This window comes from Laetiporus sulphureus (assembly GCF_001632365.1).
Source record: "Laetiporus sulphureus 93-53 unplaced genomic scaffold LAESUscaffold_6, whole genome shotgun sequence".
NCBI lineage: Eukaryota > Fungi > Basidiomycota > Agaricomycetes > Polyporales > Laetiporaceae > Laetiporus > Laetiporus sulphureus.
Genome location: NW_024468515.1, coordinates 1,012,937 through 1,032,424, shown reverse-complemented (window position 1 = coordinate 1,032,424; position 19,488 = coordinate 1,012,937). Strand labels below are relative to the sequence as shown.

The 19,488-nt window shown below is 56.9% G+C and overlaps 7 protein-coding genes and 1 non-coding gene across 8 annotated transcripts; 2 read left to right on the top strand and 6 right to left on the bottom strand.

The window, feature by feature from the left end:
* The first annotated feature begins 59 nt into the window (after window positions 1–59).
* Window positions 60–147, top strand: LAESUDRAFT_t22. The gene has a single exon. It is a non-coding gene; the product is annotated as a tRNA-Pro (tRNA).
* Window positions 148–176: 29 nt separating this feature from the next.
* LAESUDRAFT_722358 (RCC1/BLIP-II) lies at window positions 177–2,663 on the bottom strand. The gene is made up of 8 exons (XM_040908194.1): window positions 2,302–2,663; window positions 2,114–2,248; window positions 2,019–2,062; window positions 1,856–1,967; window positions 1,260–1,797; window positions 1,110–1,208; window positions 575–1,057; window positions 177–513 (listed from the first exon to the last, which is right to left on the bottom strand). The coding sequence occupies exons 1-8, from the start codon at window positions 2,544–2,546 to the stop codon at window positions 298–300; spliced, it is 1,872 nt and encodes a 623-aa protein (XP_040767924.1). The 5' UTR covers window positions 2,547–2,663; the 3' UTR covers window positions 177–297.
* Window positions 2,664–3,265: 602 nt separating this feature from the next.
* On the top strand, window positions 3,266–6,385 carry LAESUDRAFT_756367 (actin-like ATPase domain-containing protein; the record flags this gene model as incomplete). Its single annotated transcript, XM_040912165.1, has 14 exons — window positions 3,266–3,339; window positions 3,398–3,524; window positions 3,600–3,845; window positions 3,905–4,105; window positions 4,167–4,340; window positions 4,401–4,511; window positions 4,571–4,686; window positions 4,741–4,894; window positions 4,950–5,054; window positions 5,122–5,232; window positions 5,289–5,303; window positions 5,362–6,038; window positions 6,111–6,270; window positions 6,338–6,385. The coding sequence occupies 14 exons, from the start codon at window positions 3,266–3,268 to the stop codon at window positions 6,383–6,385; spliced, it is 2,319 nt and encodes a 772-aa protein (XP_040767923.1).
* Window positions 6,386–6,777: 392 nt separating this feature from the next.
* LAESUDRAFT_756366 (uncharacterized protein) lies at window positions 6,778–8,485 on the bottom strand (the record flags this gene model as incomplete). The annotated part of the gene is made up of 5 exons (XM_040912164.1): window positions 6,778–6,889; window positions 6,988–7,365; window positions 7,417–7,431; window positions 7,485–8,292; window positions 8,347–8,485. 5 exons carry the CDS (start codon window positions 8,483–8,485, stop codon window positions 6,778–6,780), a joined length of 1,452 nt encoding a protein of 483 aa, XP_040767922.1.
* Window positions 8,486–9,453: 968 nt separating this feature from the next.
* Window positions 9,454–10,327, bottom strand: LAESUDRAFT_475508 (uncharacterized protein). Its single transcript, XM_040902612.1, has 2 exons — window positions 9,757–10,327; window positions 9,454–9,702 (listed from the first exon to the last, which is right to left on the bottom strand). Coding segments are annotated over exons 1-2 (453 nt in total). The 5' UTR covers window positions 10,209–10,327; the 3' UTR covers window positions 9,454–9,701.
* Window positions 9,974–10,708, bottom strand: LAESUDRAFT_722355 (uncharacterized protein). Its single transcript, XM_040908193.1, has 2 exons — window positions 10,452–10,708; window positions 9,974–10,394 (listed from the first exon to the last, which is right to left on the bottom strand). The coding sequence occupies exons 1-2, from the start codon at window positions 10,694–10,696 to the stop codon at window positions 10,190–10,192; spliced, it is 450 nt and encodes a 149-aa protein (XP_040767920.1). The 5' UTR covers window positions 10,697–10,708; the 3' UTR covers window positions 9,974–10,189.
* A 599-nt stretch (window positions 10,709–11,307) lies between these two features.
* LAESUDRAFT_475088 (uncharacterized protein) lies at window positions 11,308–13,106 on the bottom strand. Its single transcript, XM_040902611.1, has 2 exons — window positions 13,065–13,106; window positions 11,308–12,999 (listed from the first exon to the last, which is right to left on the bottom strand). The coding sequence occupies exon 2, from the start codon at window positions 12,904–12,906 to the stop codon at window positions 11,485–11,487; it is 1,422 nt and encodes a 473-aa protein (XP_040767919.1). The 5' UTR covers window positions 12,907–12,999; window positions 13,065–13,106; the 3' UTR covers window positions 11,308–11,484.
* Window positions 13,107–14,076: 970 nt separating this feature from the next.
* Window positions 14,077–14,894, bottom strand: LAESUDRAFT_645329 (uncharacterized protein; the record flags this gene model as incomplete). The annotated part of the gene is made up of 3 exons (XM_040903910.1): window positions 14,077–14,126; window positions 14,178–14,269; window positions 14,326–14,894. Coding segments are annotated over 3 exons (711 nt in total), but the record flags the coding sequence as incomplete, so codon positions are not given.
* Between the last annotated feature and the right edge of the window lie 4,594 nt (window positions 14,895–19,488).

The following is a 19,488-nucleotide window of genomic DNA, read 5'->3' as shown; positions in this document are numbered from 1 at the left end:
AATGTCGTGAGCCCAAGTATAAACTTAATAATATATATACTACAGCTGCAACCTGCATCGGCTTGGTGGTCTAGAGGTATGATTCCTTCTTAGGGTTATCAAATACTCGTCTGGAGGAGGTCCCGGGTTCGATTCCCGGCCAAGCCCTGATTTTTTGTCAATTCTATTTGATGAACGGGAATCAAACTCGTTTGCACCTTGCACCTCGTCCAACGGTATGTACACTCGTTTGTATACGGCTATAATATAGTACACATGATGTTTCCTTACAAAGAGCTATTCTAATTCTGGAAAGACTTACGAACCTCCTCTTCCTCTGCCTTCTCCTCGCCACATACCACGCGCAGGAAACCCCAGACGGAACGGCCGTACCCCACGTCCAAAGGGCAGCATGGGATATTCCCCAGGAGGCTGCAGTCCGATAGACGAGGGAGGATTCGGAGATACATGGACAGCCGGGTAGGCACCAGGCATGTCCTGTACAGAGTCCTCCGCCGGCCCTTCCTCATCGGGCTGTTCAAGAGAAATGCAAGATTTAACAGCATATAGCAACTTTGCATGACATCAGACGGACCTCAAGATCAATGACAAGTGCACCCATGTGCCAACCTGCCGCGGTCGCAGCGAAGCAGTACCTCTCCTTCCTCCTATTCTCCCCGTGATCGAACCGCACCTCCGTAGGGAGCGTCACCTCAGGTGGCGGAGCGCGGAGCATGCCCAAGCGCGTCGCCGCCTGGCGCTGCTGCGCCTCGTTCGTGAAGCCACCGGGCTGGCCCAGAGGAATGGTCGTGGGATCGCCGAGGCCTAGTGCGCCCTTGGAGAACGCGCCCCATGTGAGAAGCTTGCCATCGGACGTGAGCGCGCCGTAATGGTAATCTCCGAGCACGACGGAGATGACGCCGCGGTTCTGGAGGCCCGGGAGAATGATCGGGTGGATGGCGGGTGTGGGCGCCTGCGGCTGGGGTGCGAATTGGTGGCCCTCGGGCGGCTTGCCCATGAGTACGACGGAGCGCGTTCCCGTTGAGTACGCGAAGAAAGTGTGGAATTGCGCGGAAACCTGGGGAGACTGTCAGCGTCCGTGAGGCCGAGGAGAGTGGAGGTGGGCTTACGTGGGTGATTAGCATAGTTTCCGGTGGCTCCGGCTTTTTATCCCCTTCGACGAAAGCGGGATGCGCTCTAACTTTCTTGACTTCGCTGAACTCGGGCAGCTAAACCGTCCGTCAGCGAAGGCAAGCAGAGAAGGCCAACGCACGGCCTACATATTGCCAGTGGCCGCGACTGTACGTGTCCTCGCCCGCGAGCATATCGTATCTGAGGACATGGCCTTTGTTCGTCAACCCAACCAGCGCATTGTCCATGCCCGCGATCTTGATGAGCTTTGTCTCCTTGCTCATCTGTTCCTCCGAGAGACTCGTCCCCTCTATACACGGAAGGTCCCCACTTGGAATAGCAGGCAACCTCACTGGATCAATGTCGCGCAACTCCCATGTACAGCATGGGATGACATCCGGGTGCTGATCAGTGGGCAGTGCCCTAGTTTCCGGCCGCACGTCAAGTTCTTCGTTCTTCGCGGCGACCGCCTCGTGTATGCGCCCGGAGAACGGCCACCACACGAACACATCGCCGGACTCGACGAGCACGGTAGAGAATGCCCAGCCGCTCTCGACCTGCACGGGCATGCTCTCCGGAGTTGATTTGTCCAGGAGCGGCGATCCAAGCCGGAAGGGCCGACCCCAAGATGTGAACGTCCACACGCCGGCAGATGCGTCGAGCGCGGCGCAGTGCAGCCGCCCGCAGCTGTGGGTATGATGTCCGTCAGTGAAGGATGAATGGACGGGCAGGTGTGGGCGCGAACCTAATGCTGCGGATCTTGACAGGCAGGCTAAGCCGCATGGGATGATCAGCCTTCTTAGAGGAGGTAGAGAAGCCTTCGCTCCGGAGGGCGCCACCGAGCCCGTCCAGCGTTCCTACAACAAGATGAAGCGCGAGCAGATACGAGAAGAGATGTCGCCACCTACCCCAGACGTACATGTTACCGTCTGAATCTAGCGCATGGAAAGACCTAGGAGTCGCGTACATGAGCATGACTACTGCCTGGAGTAGCGATACTCACATGCCACCAGCGACGATGTTCACGATCCGGACGTGTGGGATGCGCAATTGGACGGGATAGGGAACACCATCGCGCCGGATGGCAGTGTCGGGAATATTTCCGTCTGTCAGACCAAGTCGTCCATGGGTTCGTTCACTGTTGCGATACAAGGTGAACAGCATGACAACACTGAGAGAACAAAGACATACCCCCATACATACACCCTGGGACGGGAGAACCGCTTGTAGAGAAACTTCCAGCCAGTGTTCCGCGCGGTCTCTGCGCCGGTGAAGTTGAAGTCCTGCTCGATCTTGCCATGCCAGAAAGTTTCGTCCGATGCTAGCTCGTAGAAGTGCCGGCTAGTGCACGAGAAATTGAGGAGATCACGGATGTGGAGCAACGGCAAGATGTTGTCGAGAAAGAGCTCGAGGGGCAAGTCGCTCAGGGTAACCATTCTGGTTTTACCAAATTAGTCGAGTGGTGGGTGGTCGTGATCAAGATGCAGGTTCTAGCAGACAGCGGACGCCCGACAGTTCATCGTCAGACGGACAATCTAACAGTGAACGGCTGCATGCGGCGCGTCTGCGCGTAATCTGTGCAGTGCCGCGCTCGGCAAAGCAAGTGCCGATTCTTGTTCCAGGAAAGGTGTTAAAATTGAATTAAGTAATCTGGCCTTTCCCATTAAGTGAAAAAAGGACCCTTCCTGGAGTATTCATCTGAACCAAACTGCCTTTATTGATGCAGAAAATCATACCGGGGGGTCAACAAAAATTCCATACCTTTCTCACTGTGGGAATTGGTGCTTTCTTTGCAGTGACGCATCTGGCTGTTCATCAAATGTCGTCCGCGACACCAGATAACGTTCAATGCAATTTCCACTGAATGAATTGGGCCCGGTGGGCCGCCAGTCGCTCAGTGACTACGAGGGAATTCGAGGGCGATAGCGAGTGTGATGTGACATTATCTCACATTCGCGCGTTGTGTCACAGAGATAGCGATCTGACGACGCGTCTGATCTCGATTAGACGCGCGACTGTGGCTGAACACTTGCCACATTCCAGCACTGCTTACTGCTTACACCCGCTACGCTACTGGCCACCTCTGGACCTCATCTCACCTCCAGCCTGTTGGGCGCTAAAATTGTGCTCACATTCTCAACCGTTGTCGCTCAATATGCCGCGGGGGATTCCCAACGCTAGGCGAGACGAGAATGCAATGCGATACACCTCGTTCCATGTCCCTTTACCGTCAGCGGAACTCTCCTGATATACAACCTCACTGACTAACATGTGAATAATATTTCAGGCTAAATCCGAAACACTCTGGGACGCACTATTACAAGTCAGAGTCACAGACTCTCTGGTATAGGAATGCTGCTCGTGCTGCCGTAGCGAGCAGAGGAAGGGCTATCACAGAGGATGTAGTTTCTGAGGTGAGCAGTCTGCTATATGTTCATGTAAATCTGCTGGTATAAACGTGTGGGCTACTTCACTTTTATGTCATATAGGGAAGACGAGGATCGAAAACGCTAGTAATACATCCAGGATCGCGCTTTCTACGCGTAGGAAGAGCATCAGACGTTACTCCAGTGACCGTCCCAAATGTTATTGCAAGGAAGGAAAAACCACCGGTCCCTGAACCCACGTACGTCGAGGGCATTTCACGCCCGCGCAAGGACAAGGCTCGCGTGCAGTCGTCCGCTCTCCCACCGAACGGCGATGAGTATTCCGTTGCACTGAACTCTGACGATCCGGTACCGATCAATCAGCAATGTTGGACTCCGGCTTTCGCACTGACGATTTGTTTCTGCAGTTCGACATGAAAGTCGCAGCAATCACGATTTCGTTACGAGACCGTATGCGATTCTACAAGCTACGTGTGACTCAGAATGCCGCGACGATCGCATCCACGTTCAATGAGCAGTTCGTACCAGAGGTCATTGCCGAAGATAACGACCCCTTCCAGATAGACTGGATTGACGAAGCGACGGAAGATTACTTCGTTGGCGAAGATGTAAGCACCGCATATACTCACGTTCTTACACTCTTTTATGCACGACTGACTCTTTTGGTAGGCATTCCGGTTGGCAGATCCGCACAACATGGGCTATGCGGTCCGGTGGCCGGTTCACGGCGGGCGGTTCAACACACGCGACTACCCTTCCAACGAGATGATCCTGAACGATGTTGAGACCATCCTCCGCGCGACGCTGAAGAATATGCTGGGCATCGAGAGACGCTCGTATAGGGTATGCTGTCGACATCTTACATCTACATGTTGGAAAGCTCACAGGGGGTGTACGAAACAGGAATATTCCGTTGTGCTCGTGATACCTGATTTCTACGACCGCTTCTACGTCGAGTACTTCGTGCGCATGCTCCTCGTCACCATGGGCTTCAAGCAGCTGTGTGTCCAGCAAGTAACCGCAATTCCGCAATCTGTCGACGAATCACTTGCTTACTGATTGGCCCTTCTCAGGAATCTCTCGCGGCGACGTACGGCGCGGGAATTTCCAACGCATGTGTCGTGGACATGGGCGCAACGAAGACGAGCATCGCGTGCGTCGACGACGGGATGGTCATCCCCGACACCAGGTATGCTAACCTGCATTTTTAAGACACACAAGTATACTGATGTGCCTTGCGCAGGATGTCGCTCAACATGAGCGGAGACGACATCACAGAGTTCCTCTACGTACTCCTCGAGCGGATCAGCTTCCCATACAGGGACGTCAACCTTGCGCGCTCGTACGACTGGCACGTCCTCGAGGACCTCAAGGCGCGGCTATGCACGCTTGCGGAGGTGAGCTCCAGAGTGCGCGCAGTTGGAAGTTGATTTCTCAGTCATGATTATCAAGGGTGATGTTGCACTTAACCTATACGACTTTGTCGTCCGGAGACCAAATAAACCGACAGAGAAGTACGGGCTGCGGGCATACGATGAGATTATCCTCGCACCGATGGTACGTCTTTTCATAGCAATGGCTTTTGGTCACAAGGTGCATGTTAACATGGACGTCGTGGGTATAGTGCCTTTTTGAGCCTCGCGTCATCGAGTTCGACAATAAACGCTTGGGCATGCGCCCGTTCTCGAACCCTGATGTCTCAGAGGACATCATCGAAAGCATCTCTGACCGCTGGGTAAGTGTATGCGTCCTACTTCACATCTCAATGTTGCTGAAGGTACCATTAAACAGAATCCCGATCGATGGGTAAGTCTACCGTATTATTGTCGAGGAAAACATGTAGTAAAGCACTCGCTGTCTCCAGACCCAAGCCATGGTGATCTCTACGCAGCACCTGCTACCGACGGCCGTGCCAATCACCATGCCCGTGGACGTGCAGTCCATCCCTCCATCAGGCCCCCAGACGCCGGGCATCGGGGTGCAGCCGGCATTCATAGTTATGCCCCAACCAACACCCGCAGGCCCGTCTGTCGAACCGACCGACGCGGGCAGCACGCCAAAAACGGCACCCGACACTCCCGTCGGCGGCGCCTCCACGACACCGGTCCCCAGCGATTCTACCCAAGCGCAGCCCGAAGTGAAGGAAGAAGCGTCAACGACAGCGGACACTACGCCCACGCCGGGCCCCGCGTCCACGGCCGGCACAACGCCTGTGCCAGGGAGCGCACGCACGGTAGGCGAGGGTACTGTGGACATGCCGATGGAGATCATCGACGTAGAAGACAGCAAGTCGACCATACCGTCGACTCCGGCGGGCGCGCCGCTCGTGGCGCCTACGCCCGTGCCCGTGCAGGCCGTCTATCCCGGTGGGTACCCGATCGACGTGTGCTTCGAAGCGAGCAAGCTACCGCTGGACGTCGCTATCTTCAACAGCGCGCGTGCAGCGGGCGGGGACGAGAAGATTAAGAAATACTTGCAGGCGGTGCTGGTTATTGGCGGGACGGCCCTCGTTCCCGGGATGGCACATGCGTTGGAGAGCAGGTACGTATGACTGCATAGGGGATGTTGTTTGAGGCTGCAGTGACACATTCGTCATTGTATTTTCACATGCAGATTACAGGCGATAGCGACGCCGCTGGTGCCCAACATGGAGAAAGTTCAAATTATTCCACCACCGAAGGACGTCGACCCCCGCGTTCTCGCATGGAAGGGAGCAGCGGTGCTCGCGAGAATGGACGGGGTCTCCGACCTCTGGATCACACCCACAGATTGGGTCCGTATGCTATCCTATTGCCAGTCTAGAGTTCAAGATTAGCTCATGATCTCCTGTATTTCTCTAGGACATTCTTGGGATGCGCGGCCTGAAGGAACGCTGCTTCTACCTTTGAGCTTGCCACCCCCATTGAGTCATACCCTTGATTCGGTGCCGAGCAGAACGCCCTGTGAATGTATGGCAGCTGTTGTGGGTATATATACAGAACTTTCTTCTTGTATTATACAGCGGAGATAAGCCGACAGCAGGACTGTATACAACCACGACCCACACAACCGGTGCGTCGGAGCCGCGCATGCGGTCCGGGCATGTGACGATGGCAGTACATGTACCGCTCTATAGACGGTGCCACAGGGCATTGAAGGAAATAAATTAGGGATAACAGACGACCAGGCACAGACGATCAGGATGCTGTCAAGCCATTCAACCCACCCAATAGTCAAGAACGAATTCGTCTTCCTGTTCTTTCACGCAATCCAACCTTCCTCGTGCGAATGCTCGCCGTGCTCAGCGTGCGTTGTTTGCCGGGGGTGCGAGCCGTCCCTTCAGCACTTGCATATCGTTCTGTGTCAACCTCGTCCATGAGTTGACCACGAACTGCAGTTCTTCGCGTCCTCGTCTGCATGGATAGCCAATGATTGAAGAAACGTCGAAATATATAGGGAAATCATTATAACCGTCAGCATCAGGAGAACAAATGCCTGAGGAGAGACTAACCTATCTCGATCCTTCCACTCGTTCCTGGACGCGCCTCCTTCATTCCAAGCATCGGATATGCTTGATCCCGCATCAACAGCTTTCTTCTTCCCCTTGCCACTGCCAGTGCTCTGGTTCCTATTGTCTGGCCCCCGCAGACCATCGATCAGATCCGTCAGGACCGTGTCTGCAAGTCTGTTCAGGGAGAACGGACAAGTGTACATCGGGCGCGGGGCGACTTCTGGCGGGACAGGGAGGACCGTGCGGCAGAGAGGGCACTCGAGTGCGAAGTGCCATCCGCCGCAATCGTCGTGAAGGTGAGTAAAGAACCATTTTAGAATACAAAGAGCGCAGAATGTATGGCCACACTGTGCGGGTGTAAGATTAGCAGGGCATGCCCTAACAAAGTCGTCAGCACATCCGCTTGATAGAATGTGTGCGTGAACATACATTATGTCATAGCAGCTGCCCAAGTTTGTGAGCACAGCACGCGGGAATATCATGAAATTAATGCTCACAGTACACAAGTCCATTGCTCCTCCAGCTGGGTCATTGCCTCCTGGGTGCGATCGACCGAGAGGCTGAGGGCCAAATCGTTCGTCTCTTGTTCGCGTTTCTTGAAAGCTGTCTCCTTCTTCTGGATAGCTTCCAGCCGCTTGTCAAGTTGCTTATCTATACGAGACAACTGCCCTTCTTTCTTCTTGATTGCGGTCTCGCGCTTGTCCAGCTCGGCACGCATCTTTTCAAACTCCATCTCAAACTCGTCGCGTTTGCGCTTCAGCATTCGCTGTCCATCGCGCAGATCGGCTGTCTTCTTCTTCAATTGCTCTTCATCTAATTGATTGCGCTTTCGTCCCGCTTCATCTACTTGTTTGAATTTCGGAGCTTCATCTGCTTGATCTACCGTCTGCGCGTCATCTGCTTCATTCGATTTCTCTGCTTCGTCTATTTGAATTGACTTTCTAGCGGTAGACTTCCGAGAGGATCTACGGATCGAAGAGTCCAGTTCCGCCCTCGTATTACGTCTTTGGGATGACGCTGATGGCTCTGATAAGTTTGGAGTGAGCGTCATCCGAGCCAGTTCCCTCGCAGCTGCCTCGGCGACTTTTTCCTTCGATGCAGCTGAGGCAGTGGCCGAGGCTTTGGCTCTTGAGGCAGCAGAAGCAATAGCCGCGGCTTTGATCTTCGAGTTAGAGAGGGCCGATGCTGCGGCCTTGGCCTTGGGTGTCGGCGGTGGCACTGAATTCGCCTTGTCCAGCCTGGGCTTCTTCGCCACAGGCCCTTCTGGCAGCTCGACCCACATATCAACGTCCTTCTTCTCAGCTACTACAAATTATTCTCTCAACAAACTTAAGGCATCTATGACTGGGCATCAATCACCTTGAGATGTGAGTCGAGCGGACCGACGGCGTGTCGTCTTCTTTCTCGCTGCCACGGTAGCATCTCGTGTCCGAACATCCTTCTTGTTCTTGGTGCGTGTGCGGCTCCGGGTGCTGCCAGATCTCGTGGAAACGGGCATGATTCACGCAGATCAAGAGTGATGAAGATAGGAGATTGAGGACAGGAGGTCGAGGAGGACCGCTGCGGTGGTCGGTGGTCGGTGGCCAGGGGGGAACGGGAACGACGGCTGCCACGCGGTTTCCGCACGTGATTTGATGGGGCGCTTAGCACGAGTGGCTCAAGGTTGGTGGCCACGGCCACGAACGGGTAGTGCGAGTCGAAGTGTCTGATTTTCACGAGCTCACATTGTTCGGCTCGAAAAATGCACTCTTTGCGCCCGCGCATCATGCACACCCAGGTGGTGCGGCACCGCTGCGCCCACTTGCCTCGCTGGCTCATGATGATGGTATCAATCATAGACTCACTCACGCTGCCAATTTGCAATCCATTGCGGTCCATGTTGTGGCAGGCGAAGGCAGCGAAATCGATCGCAGCAGGAGGAGGTGTACCTGCCGCGATGCTCGGCGAGGCATCATTCATCAGAACTCGGATCCCAAGAGGGCCGATTGATCAGCAATGCCTCTTTGATGACCACAAGTAGTAGGAATCGTCGAGCCTCCGATGCCAAGGTGGCAACGGCAGCCTGCTGACGTCCAGCGTTGATGTGAGGACGTCCAAAGTGTATGTGATGCCGATCGCAGAAGTCCTCGGCGGTAAACCCATCGTCCACTCTATCAGAACTCCCGTTGATCATGAGTTGACTCGAATATCCGTCTCGTGGCCACTACTGCGATATTGAGGGACCACGCGCGAACCGAGCGTGCATCTTGAGGTCTTATGAGGACTTTTGAAGCAATCAAGAACACAGACAAGTAGGGTAAATCTTATCTGCAGAAGGCGTCCGTGCCGATCGGCGACGGTTTTTCTGTTCTGTAAAGCATTAGAATAACACAACGCACGGAATCCCTTCCTTCAGGCGCACGAGGCTACGGCCCGCCTGCGGCATAAAACCACCGCGGGCTTCCACCGCTGCGCCACTGATCAGCTACGAGATGCGCGGTCTGCAAGATTTGGAAACGGAGCCGTCTCCTTACATGCTGAGCAATGGCGGATGCCTAGGCTATGTTGCTCGCAACGAAAAGATCCGTAAAACCGGAGGATAGCTGTAATCGCGTGAAGCAAGTCCCGCTGGAATCAGACGCGCTCGCACCGCTCCCCGGCTCAGTGATAAATTCCGGTGCGGCGGCCGGTACCTCATGTTATGTACACCAGGTTCTTGGACAGCCACTGTGCGCTCTGAGAAAGACGAATTAACGGAGATGTTGTCAAGAACTGGTCAGAGGCTCTCACCATGTCTTATCAGGTGAGCTCGCGGCGCGCCAGCACTGCGCAGCTGCCGAGGTCGGTCTATAAGCTCGCGGACTTTGTGTTGTCAAGCACACAGCGGCCAACAGTTGGGGGACGCGTCTCGCCGCAAAAGAGAAACAAAAATCCGTTAATTTCAAAATGGAGCCGAATGTGGCACGTACATGCAGTATAAAGCATGGTTTGTGCATTGTGTGCTTCCGCTTCCCCAATTGGTATGTTTTCACTCTCTGCGTCTTTGCGAAGCCGCAAAGATGAATGGCGCTCGGAGCGCTGACAGAACATTCATCGATGGCACAACTTGGGCTCGGAGTCGGTAAAAACATATGAAGGGTGCATCTGAACCCCTTGTACCTCGCAGAATACGTAAAAAGGGTCCCATAATCGCTGAGAGCAGCCGACAGAAAATTTAAGAGCTTCATTTCGCCGATGCACATCGGAATAAGATCGGTAATCTCATCGTGTTCCACCAAACGGTCCGCAAGGTTGACATCGTTAATTTGACAAACTCACCTGGTAGGGCACTCAACTTTACTCCTGCGCTCAGCCTCGCGAGAGATTTCAGCCGTCTGAATACCTGGAAAACGGATCTAGGCTCAACTGAATGCACCACGGCATCTAATCTACATTGGGAAGACAAAATTTTAGAGGCCTTCGCTTAGGCCAGGCAGAGCACTTACCGCCAGCAGGGCGTACCACCTCGCCATGTAGCATTGCCGCTGTTCGTGCTTGCCGCCACAGCTGTGCGTTGAACACCGATGACAATCGGCCAGCAGGCAGCCTGAAGATGCGGGCCGCAATATCCTGACATACATCTAGACGGCGCCGCAAAGTCACGGCGAATATCATTGTCCGCGACCTTTTGAAAGAATTGAACAACTTCAGGGTATCGTTGAGCCCGGCGTCCTGCTAGAACGCCTTGCATCACAGCCAGACCGCACAACCCCCGCTACGCGAGCGCGATAATGAATAATTGGCAAGTTGAAGCGGACGTCGACTGGAAACCATCTGCGGCCAATCGCGACGTTGACAGGCCCTCGCAAACTTTGCGACAGAGAAGTTTCACCGAGGAGATGACACTGGCCGGAAGCAGATGTTGGCCCGACATTGAGTCTGCTATATTGGGCGCAATGCAGTCCACGATTGCGAAGGTGTCGAAGCACTGTGTTCTCGGCTTCGCTGAAACATGATGATGTGAGAATGTACGTAACCTTCCCAATTTGAAACGCTGATCACAGCTTCTTCGAATTTCCCTGAACTATTTCTCACTCCTCCCTTCATTCATTTCATCGTTCGAAACGCCACTCTCATACGTACGTTCAGCCAATTTTTATTATTGAGATCTCTCTGCCAGCGGTAATCGCATTCAAAAATTGACTACTTTAGATCTCGCCGAATTTGCGGCCAGCACAGGGTTAGCCGCTATCTATGCCCGCCCTGTGGCTAATCGAGCATTCCGTTTGTTCTGGGGTTCCGCGACGGTCCACGGACGTGGCGCAACAGGAAGAAGACAGAACCGAAGTGTAATGGAGCTCTCGATTTCCCTGCCAGCCGCTGGCCGCGTTCCGTGGTGCCACACGGCTCTCGCAACGCGCGTTCCTAACGGCTGCTGACCTTGCCCTTCGTTTCTTGCCCACACAGGGCCTGGCCCATGTGCATCCGTCCGCTGCCCACCCACGTGCAGCAGCCAGGCTCGCTGCGACACGCCCCCACCTATCTACGTCTTGGGTTCTGTCCTCGCTGCTCGATGGTAGCACGGGCGTCGTCGTCGTCATCATTCACGATATCATTCATCTGACCAACAGGCGCCGTCCGACTCCGAACACCCACGCGCGTCACGAACCTCCTCCACTGCTGACTGCTGCCATATGGAGGAAAAACCCATCTGCCTATCCAATCTTGCTTCTCTCCACTTCTGCTTCCGGAAGTCCTCGTTGTGAGGATTCCGACCTCTGGAAGACACGGGGTCGGCCTCGCAGACAAAAAGCAACACCCATAAGCGAGCTCCTGCCTCGCGTATCCGCACGAATCGACGTCAACACCCGTCTCGTCTCGCGCGAAACCCCGCACTCCGCAACGCCTTCCTGGACAGAGGCCTTTCGCCCAGCGCTGCAATGCTCCGGCATCCGCACCGCGGCGGGAAAACTCCTCTCCCGTCGCCCGCGCGCTCCCACACGGAACGGAGCTGCAGCGCGCAAAGACAGCCTCCGGCGCACGAGAGGCAGGAGGAGGTCGCATGTCTGCCCACGCCAGGGCTCGGATCCGGCGGGCGCTGCGGCTGCGGTGCCGGAGGGGCGTGTTGGATTGCTGTGATGATGGCGGACGTGTCCAGCGGTGGATAGCCCGCTTCGCTTGCTGGCATGTCACGATCGGCCTCACGTCTGGTCGCGATATTAGATGATGCATCATGCACCTGCCAGTGCCTATCATAGACCTGTCACTTCCAATTTGCGCCGCCTGATCAGGACGCTCGCGCAGAGATAGCGATAGCCGGGAGATCGCACACGCGCCACGTAGTAGAACAATAGTTGCATACGCGATCCCTCTACTGTACCAAATACAACGTATGTACCTCGAATGTGAGTAAACCACACTATATACAGACCGCAGGCACATCCAACCTGCGCACGGCCGTGGGATATAACGAACGAGAGAACCTATAGCTACTGTAGCGCTGCACACGCGCAGATACAGAGAAGACAGAACGGGCGCGAACATCGCCAGACCTACACGTACAAAGGAGGAAAAATACACCATACAGGCCCTGCAACTTGTATGAGCTCGTAACCATAACGCCCGGGCGGCCGGACGACCGGTGCTTGTAAGTTGCGAAGGCAGACAACAGGGAGAAAAGTCGCAGCAGTGCGCGCGCGGAGCGTGTCGTCGCAGCGTTCGACGCGCGTGCACATGCGCGAAGGTATGCGTGGGATGTGTAGACGAATTCGAATGCGAATGCGCGAAGCGGGTAGTCCAGAAGTCTTGAATACGATGCGGAAATAGTAGGGTAGGCTGATGGAATAGCACTAAGCGCGAATAGTAAGCGTAGCAGCGGCAGAGTGGAGGAACAGGAGCGACAGCGCAGTGGGATAGCATGTGGGATATGTACAGTAATGAATCACAGAGAGCGAGGGCCATACGGGTGAGCGAGCAGCGCGACGCTTGGTTTACGGGGACACAAGGACCGTGCGTTTCGATACCGGCGTGGAATCGCCAGCATACTTCAGGACACTTGACGTCCGTCAAGCTGTATTATTCTTGCGAGGGGCAGGAGGGAGGAAACCATAAGCACCAACCTGCTGTCATCGTTCGCCTTCGTCGACTCTTGAAACGAGCCGCCGGGCATGCATCGACAGCTTTCATTCGACCGCTTCAACGGCTCCAGTCGTCTTCATCGTCAACCTCCACCGATTTTCGTCAGCTTCCAACCAACAGCACGACGAACCTCTAATGCGTTTCTTCCACACTGCCCACTCAATCAAAGTACCCCTCCGGGCTCCTCCCATACGACGTCCGTCCTTCTGCGCCTTCCTCCTGGTGCTGGCCGGGGCCCATCACCTCCGGCTCGTATCCCGGGAGTGGCGTCAAGAGCGTGCTGTCCGGCGGGAGCGTGTTGCGTCCGAGGCTCACGTGCGCCGTGAGCTGCGGGAGATCCGAGTTCGACCCAGGCAGTTGCGGAGGCGGGAACGCAGAAAGAGAGGACGGTGGCGGGAGAACGGTGCCCCCACTCTGCTGGCCCTGACCCTGGCCTTGCGCTTGGTAGTACCCGTGACGCGAGCTCTGCTGCTCAGGATGCCCGGGCCACCCCGTTGGCGCCGCCATGCCCATTTCCGCATGCGTCGGCGTCTGCGCGTGGCGGTAGTAGCCCGCCATCTCCTGCATGTCCTCCTCCTGGTGCTGGGTCGCGTACCGCATCTGCTGCTGCTGATGGTGCTGCTGCTGTTGCGAATGATGCTGCTGGTGGTGATGCGGGACCTCGTCCACAGGTGAGGGCAGCGCGTATCTCTCAACCGTCGAGAGCGAATACGCTGGCGGGCTGGAAAAGCCACCGTGACCCTGCGCGTATGCCATCTGGTCTTGCATGTGCCTGCGCTGCGAGCGGTGGTGGTCCAACCCGTGCTGGGGCACAACCGCATATGGGTGGAGCGCTTGGTGCGTCTGGACGTGCCCGTGCTGCGCGTGCTGGTGGTGGGCAGGCTGATGCTGGTGGTGCGAATATGATCCAAGAGATGAGACCATCCCGGAGTATGCTTGCGCCTGCGCCTGCGCCTGTGCCTCGCGCTGCTGCACCTCACGTTGCTGTGCCTCCTCTGCCTCTTTCTTTGCCTGACGCCATTGTTTTCTGAGCTCCTTGAACTCTGTGGAGGAACCTATGAGCATATATTGAGTTGGTTGAGTGGGAGACGCACCGCCCGGGCTGCGCTTTTGACCATGCTTCTGCATCGTGACGTGCGCGTTGAGGTGGTTCAGCGTCCCGTACGCCTTTGTGCAGTTCGGCCAGCTGAAGGAAATACGGTATATGCGTCAATATTCCTGTAAGCAGATCACGGGTGGCACACGCGCCTGCAATGATACAACCGCTCAATCTCATCGTACCTCCGACGTGGCCGCTTCTTGACCGCGTTCCCCGGGAGACTCACAAATGAATAGGTCTTGCCGTTCGAGCCCCGCTGAACCTGACCCTGCGCGCTCGTCGCGAGATTCTGCGTTCCCCCCGGGCGTTGCGCGCCAGGTGTCCCGCGGAGTGGAGGCAGTGTCGGGCTACCGCTGCCAAGACCAGACGTGTCCGAGCTCACGCTTCCCGCGTAGATAGGCGAAACGGGAGCCACGTCTGAACCCGAGGACGTGGGCCCGGAGAACGACGCGGCGTGATGAAGCAGCTCGACCTTGCCCGGCCAGCTAGACGGAGTCACGGTCGTTCCCGAGTCATTAGAAATGCGCGAGTGTGCTTGTTGGTACACATCGTGGCCGTGGCCGAGGCTGTTGTACGAAGAGGACGAGTAGGACGAGGAGGGCCGCGGAGACAGGGAGGTGGGAACGGGCTGGGAAGGGGAGTGCGGGGGCGGGTGGAACGCAAAGGGCGTCTGCTGCTGTGCGTAGCGCTGCGAGAGGACGGGCTCAGACATGCGGCGGTCGAGTCCGCCGAGGGGGTAACGCACCGAGTCGGTCGGGGACGGGCCGTACGGGGGGAACTGGTGGCCGGTCATCGACGGCGGGGGGAACGAATACGCGGGCGCGCCGAGGGACATGTGCGCGCCCGGGCGGTGCTGCGGCGAGGACGACGGCGAGGCGGAGAACGCGCCGGGGTGTGCGTCGGGCGAGAGCAGGTCGTCGGAGAAGAGGGAGCGGCGGAGGGAGTACGCGGAGGGGTCCGTGGAGTCCGGGTGAGTCCCGGCGGAGGCGGCGGCAGGAAAGGCGGGCGGGTACATGGGGCTGAGCGGGGAGCTTTGGTCATAATGGACACTGGCAGGAGATGCCGAGTCGCCGTCGTCGGCGGCGGGGATTGGGAGGGCGGGGGAACGGCGCACGAGGGGCGGGATCTTGGGGAGGGAGGCCGGGGCGTGGAGGCCGTCAGAGCGGGAGTTCCGGCAGGGGCGGGCGGCGGGAAAGTCGGGGAAGCCGAGGGGGTGGACTGGCTGGGGGAGATGTTGTAGCATGTGGCGGCGATGGAGGACGGGGAGGCGGAAAGAAGGACTGGAGGTGTTTATGACTGGCCCATCGCGCGGGTCCTGCGACAGAGAGAGAGTCTCTTGAGCGCGTCGGCTTGGCTGTTGAGCGAATCGTCTGGCGTCAACGACATCTGCCCGATCGCCCATCACCTTCAATCTCCGCCCCCAGATCCTCCCCAGATCCCTTCCAGAACAATTCCACAGAACACACCTGCTTCCCTGCCCTTCCCACGCTCGCGTCCCCATTGGCTGCTGCCTTTCCTCCCTTTCCGGCTCCTATCTCCCGCGCCCGAGGCAGCGGCTCGCCCTCGATCCTCCACGCAATAAATCCTTTTCCGGTCGCATTGCAGGTGGCGTGACCTTCCTGCCGCTTCCGGCACTGCTTTCATCCGCGTGCTTCGGACCATCCGCCCCCATGTCGCGCATCGTCGACGCCTGCGCCCTACGCTGTGATTTTTGCGCGATAACCCCTTGTCGGCGCGCCACCGCGTCCCGCCTGGTCCGTGCGCACTTGGGTCCCCCGTATCACCCTGCCCACTTCTCTTCTTCAGATTGGCGCGCAGTCCCCAACACGCGTCACCAGCATGCACAATATGGCAACAGAATCAAACCAGCTGTGTCCATCTGAACCCAGCGCACGTCCGTCCAATTCATTCTCCCCCATTTTCTCCCCCATTTTCCTCTATTTGTATTCTTCGGTCGCTCCGCGCTCTGCGTTCCTTCCTCCTGATTGCTGTTGCAGCCGCTCAATGTTCTTTTCCATGTTTCACCCTCTTCCATCACCTCCCCTCGGGCTCAGCGTCCCCCGCACCTCCCGCGACACTCCACGGCACGCAGCGGCTTGCGCCACCGTCGCAGCACGGCGCCGCTGGTCCCTGCATGCCATCTTCGCTCCCTCCTTATCCGACTACCAGCCGTATCTCCCTTGCTCCCCAGCAATTGGACCCGCTCCCGCCCAATTCACTCGCCTGACGCTTGTCTGCTTGGTATTCCCCACCGCCCCTTCCCTCTGTAGCCGACGCTCTGCTCCTCGCTTGTCCGGGCCAGCTGACAGCGCCTCTGATCCCCCCAATCGCGCAGATGACGCTGCGCCTGGCGCTTGACGCGTGCTCAACACGCTGGCCCGTGCACGTGTCGTCGCATCTGGCCTCGCCCTTCTCTTTCCTGCGCATTCCATCGGACGTTCGCTCGATCCGATTGATTCTGTCGCTCTGCCCGGCTGCTGCTCTCCTGCTCCTGCCATCTTGGGACCCCTGCCTGCGTAAAACACAACCTTGATATCGGCGCGGCACGAGGCCAGCTGGCGTGATACGGGCGGTGCGATACGTGATAGACGCGATCTTCACACATCGATGCGTTGCGCCCTGTGCGTGCGCGATGCGATGATGTGTTGCCTCGGCTAGCTCGCGTTCGGGAGGATCGACATCGATGCAGGCCACCGCGTATAGCTAGCCCCGCTGCTCTGATTGCAGTCGTGATCGCGACCCGCGTCTTTGATTCCTTACGGCATGGCGGGCGCCTCCTCGACGTTGCCAGCAACGATCGATGACGTGATACGAAACATTTTCCAAATCAAGAAGGTGTCTCCACCAGACTCGCCGTGTCCAGTCCCCCGCCACGCGCCTGCTGCGACGGCGCTGCGTGACCGTGACCCCGACGCCGGATCTATGTGTCACGTCACGGCCATCGTTATCGCGGAACTCGTCCGCCCGAACGTTGGGCCGTTCTCTCGTCGTCCTCAGCCACACCGCCCGCGACGCTGAGGGCGGACGAACAAAATTATTATTCCTATCTAGCTGAACAATCATCTCGCCCAGTGCTGATCTGCCAGCATGCTTGTGCGTGGCTGAGGGCCCGCTGAAGACATCAGCCTGCTCGGGACGAGCGTCTCCCGTTTCCCGGCGCGATGCGTTGCGCTGCCCATTTTGCGCCCTTCTCTTCTTCCATTGCACCAGCGGCGTCTGCGTGCACGAGGTTCACAACCACCGCAGCACGCTCGTCCTGCGGGTGGAGGGGGGGTTTGTCTCTCAGTCGCGCACTCTCTCAATTGCAGCCGTGGATACTGTGTGCGACCCGACGAATTCAATGCCTGCCAGTCCGCGCATCACGCCAAGCCTCGCATACGTTCCGGATGCCTGGCGCAACAGCTCCATCCAAGACACGAGCGCGTCCATCCGCTGATGCATGCTCGCGGGGTGCGTACTACCTAACGCACGGTTCGCCACCCCGCTCGTTTCTGGCGTGCATACCCCCGGATGGCAACTCGGAGACGTAGTGGGTGACCGCAAACGGCCATCACGTTCCCGCAACGGATCGAGCAATATCAAGAAGTGGTGCTATTCAATATCATTGATTGTCGGTAGTTGTGCTTTTGTTCTTGGTGCTTCCTAATCGATTCGAAGATGTCTGTCTTGCTTGATTTCCGCACACACTTCGATGTACCGATTCTAGACGTTCCGCAGCCCGTGTACATAGCTTGGACAACATCTCCCAAGATTGGCTTCCTCCGCTGATGCCAACGTTATCTCGCGTCGTATGGTCCGAAATCAATGCACGCTTTTTGCCTCAGCGCAGACAGGTCAGCGCTGTATCCACCCCCCCAATGTTCGTTGAATGCGTCTCGAACTCTCCGGTCAGGTACGACGATGCGGAGCTGCAGGTTCCCCTCTGCCTGTCTGTATCACGCGCCCGCCCGTCACCAGTATGTACCGTCCTGTATCACATCTGCACACACATCTGCACAAGAGTTTGGCCGCACCGCCCCGGTTCCCTTGGCGGTGCGGGGCATGATTTGGATTTATGCGACGGACCCGTCCAGACGCGAAGTTATTTGTATCATATCATGCAATCGCACGTTTATCATTGTCGCGAACTGTCGTGTGGATCATGCCGTTCATTAAGGAGAGGCCGGCGTGTAGCGGATGAGTCTGGAAACGTTTAAGCCTGGTGGACAAGAGAGGGCCACAGGGCAAGCTTTTGATGGCGCTCGCGACGCGTCTCTCTCGAGTGTTTCAGTTTCAGGTATAGGGGCTCCGCCGCTCCGCAGAGAGATCTCTTCGAAGATTCGTCTGTCTGCGTGGCTTTTGTTTTTCGAAATGCGCTCCCGCGATCACTGCTCCGCGGGAAACTTCTCGCCGAGACGAGGCCACGGCCCCGAAACAGAAGGGAATTGTAAACGATCTCATGGTATGCATAGCGCACGTTCATCGCTGTGCTTTGAAACAAAATTCTGCAAGCCGACTGCACCGGCGAGCCACGTCACAACAAGCTTCGCCAAGCACCCCAAATCGCTCGTCCCTCTCGGGGCCATTGATGGGCCTACTATGCGAATGACTCGTCTCCCGTCAGTTTCGTATCGATGTGATCTGTGCATCAGTTCTCAGATCCCGCATCGCTTGCGTTTTCCCTTCTCCCCCCCTGATTCGCCATCACCATCGCAGCCTTCGCGTTCTGATTCTTCCTTCCTGAGGTTCTGATCGTCCCTCTTGGCTGCTCCGCCATCGGACGTGCCGCGGACAATGTAGATCGTCCGGATAGGCAGCTTGCGCGCGTAGACGCGGTAGAGCGATCCTCCTGACGCTGCGGGCATTGCGGCGAGCTTGGACTCAATGCCAGTGGTCAAACTTTCGCGTGCAACGTGCCGTATTGTTTTATGCGCTGCCCAGAACACGCCACGCGCGCTTTGCTTGTCCTTCTCGTGTCACTGAACGTTCTCTGCAAGTGAGGAAACGACGATCCTCCCGAGGCCGGAGGTGGAGAGAGTTCGCAGCCGAGCACATGTATTGCGAGCCTACTTAACTTTGACTGATAGTAGCGCGATGCGGTGAAACCGAAATCGTCGGCGGACCCTTTCCTGAGAATTCTATCAGAACCCTAACGGTCTCAGCCACTCTGAGGCCTGAGATCTGAGACACCGCTTTTTCAAAACGGAACATTCGAGACTGCGGTATATTGCTAGCCCGCGTCGGGCCCACGGGCAGCAGCTTTGCGACTCATTTCTGCTGATACGGAGCAGCGGGTTCACACAGTTATCGGTTTGCCGGCATTATCG

Excerpts from the sequence above, each read along its gene's own strand:
- LAESUDRAFT_722358 (XM_040908194.1), bottom strand. The coding sequence starts at position 2,546 with ATGGTTACCCTGAGCGACTTGCCCCTCGAGCTCTTTCTCGACAACATC. Across the intron at positions 2,063-2,113 it reads AACATCGTCGCTGGTGGCAT|GTCTTTCCATGCGCTAGATT; the intron begins GTGAGTATCGCT and ends CGCGACTCCTAG. Across the intron at positions 1,968-2,018 it reads CGGTAACATGTACGTCTGGG|GAACGCTGGACGGGCTCGGT; the intron begins GTAGGTGGCGAC and ends ATCTTGTTGTAG.
- LAESUDRAFT_475508 (XM_040902612.1), bottom strand. The coding sequence starts at position 10,208 with ATGTGCATCGGCGAAATGAAGCTCTTAAATTTTCTGTCGGCTGCTCTC.
- LAESUDRAFT_722355 (XM_040908193.1), bottom strand. The coding sequence starts at position 10,696 with ATGCAAGGCGTTCTAGCAGGACGCCGGGCTCAACGATACCCTGAAGTT. Across the intron at positions 10,395-10,451 it reads GGTGGTACGCCCTGCTGGCG|ATTAGATGCCGTGGTGCATT; the intron begins GTAAGTGCTCTG and ends TTCCCAATGTAG.
- LAESUDRAFT_475088 (XM_040902611.1), bottom strand. The coding sequence starts at position 12,906 with ATGGCCCTCGCTCTCTGTGATTCATTACTGTACATATCCCACATGCTA.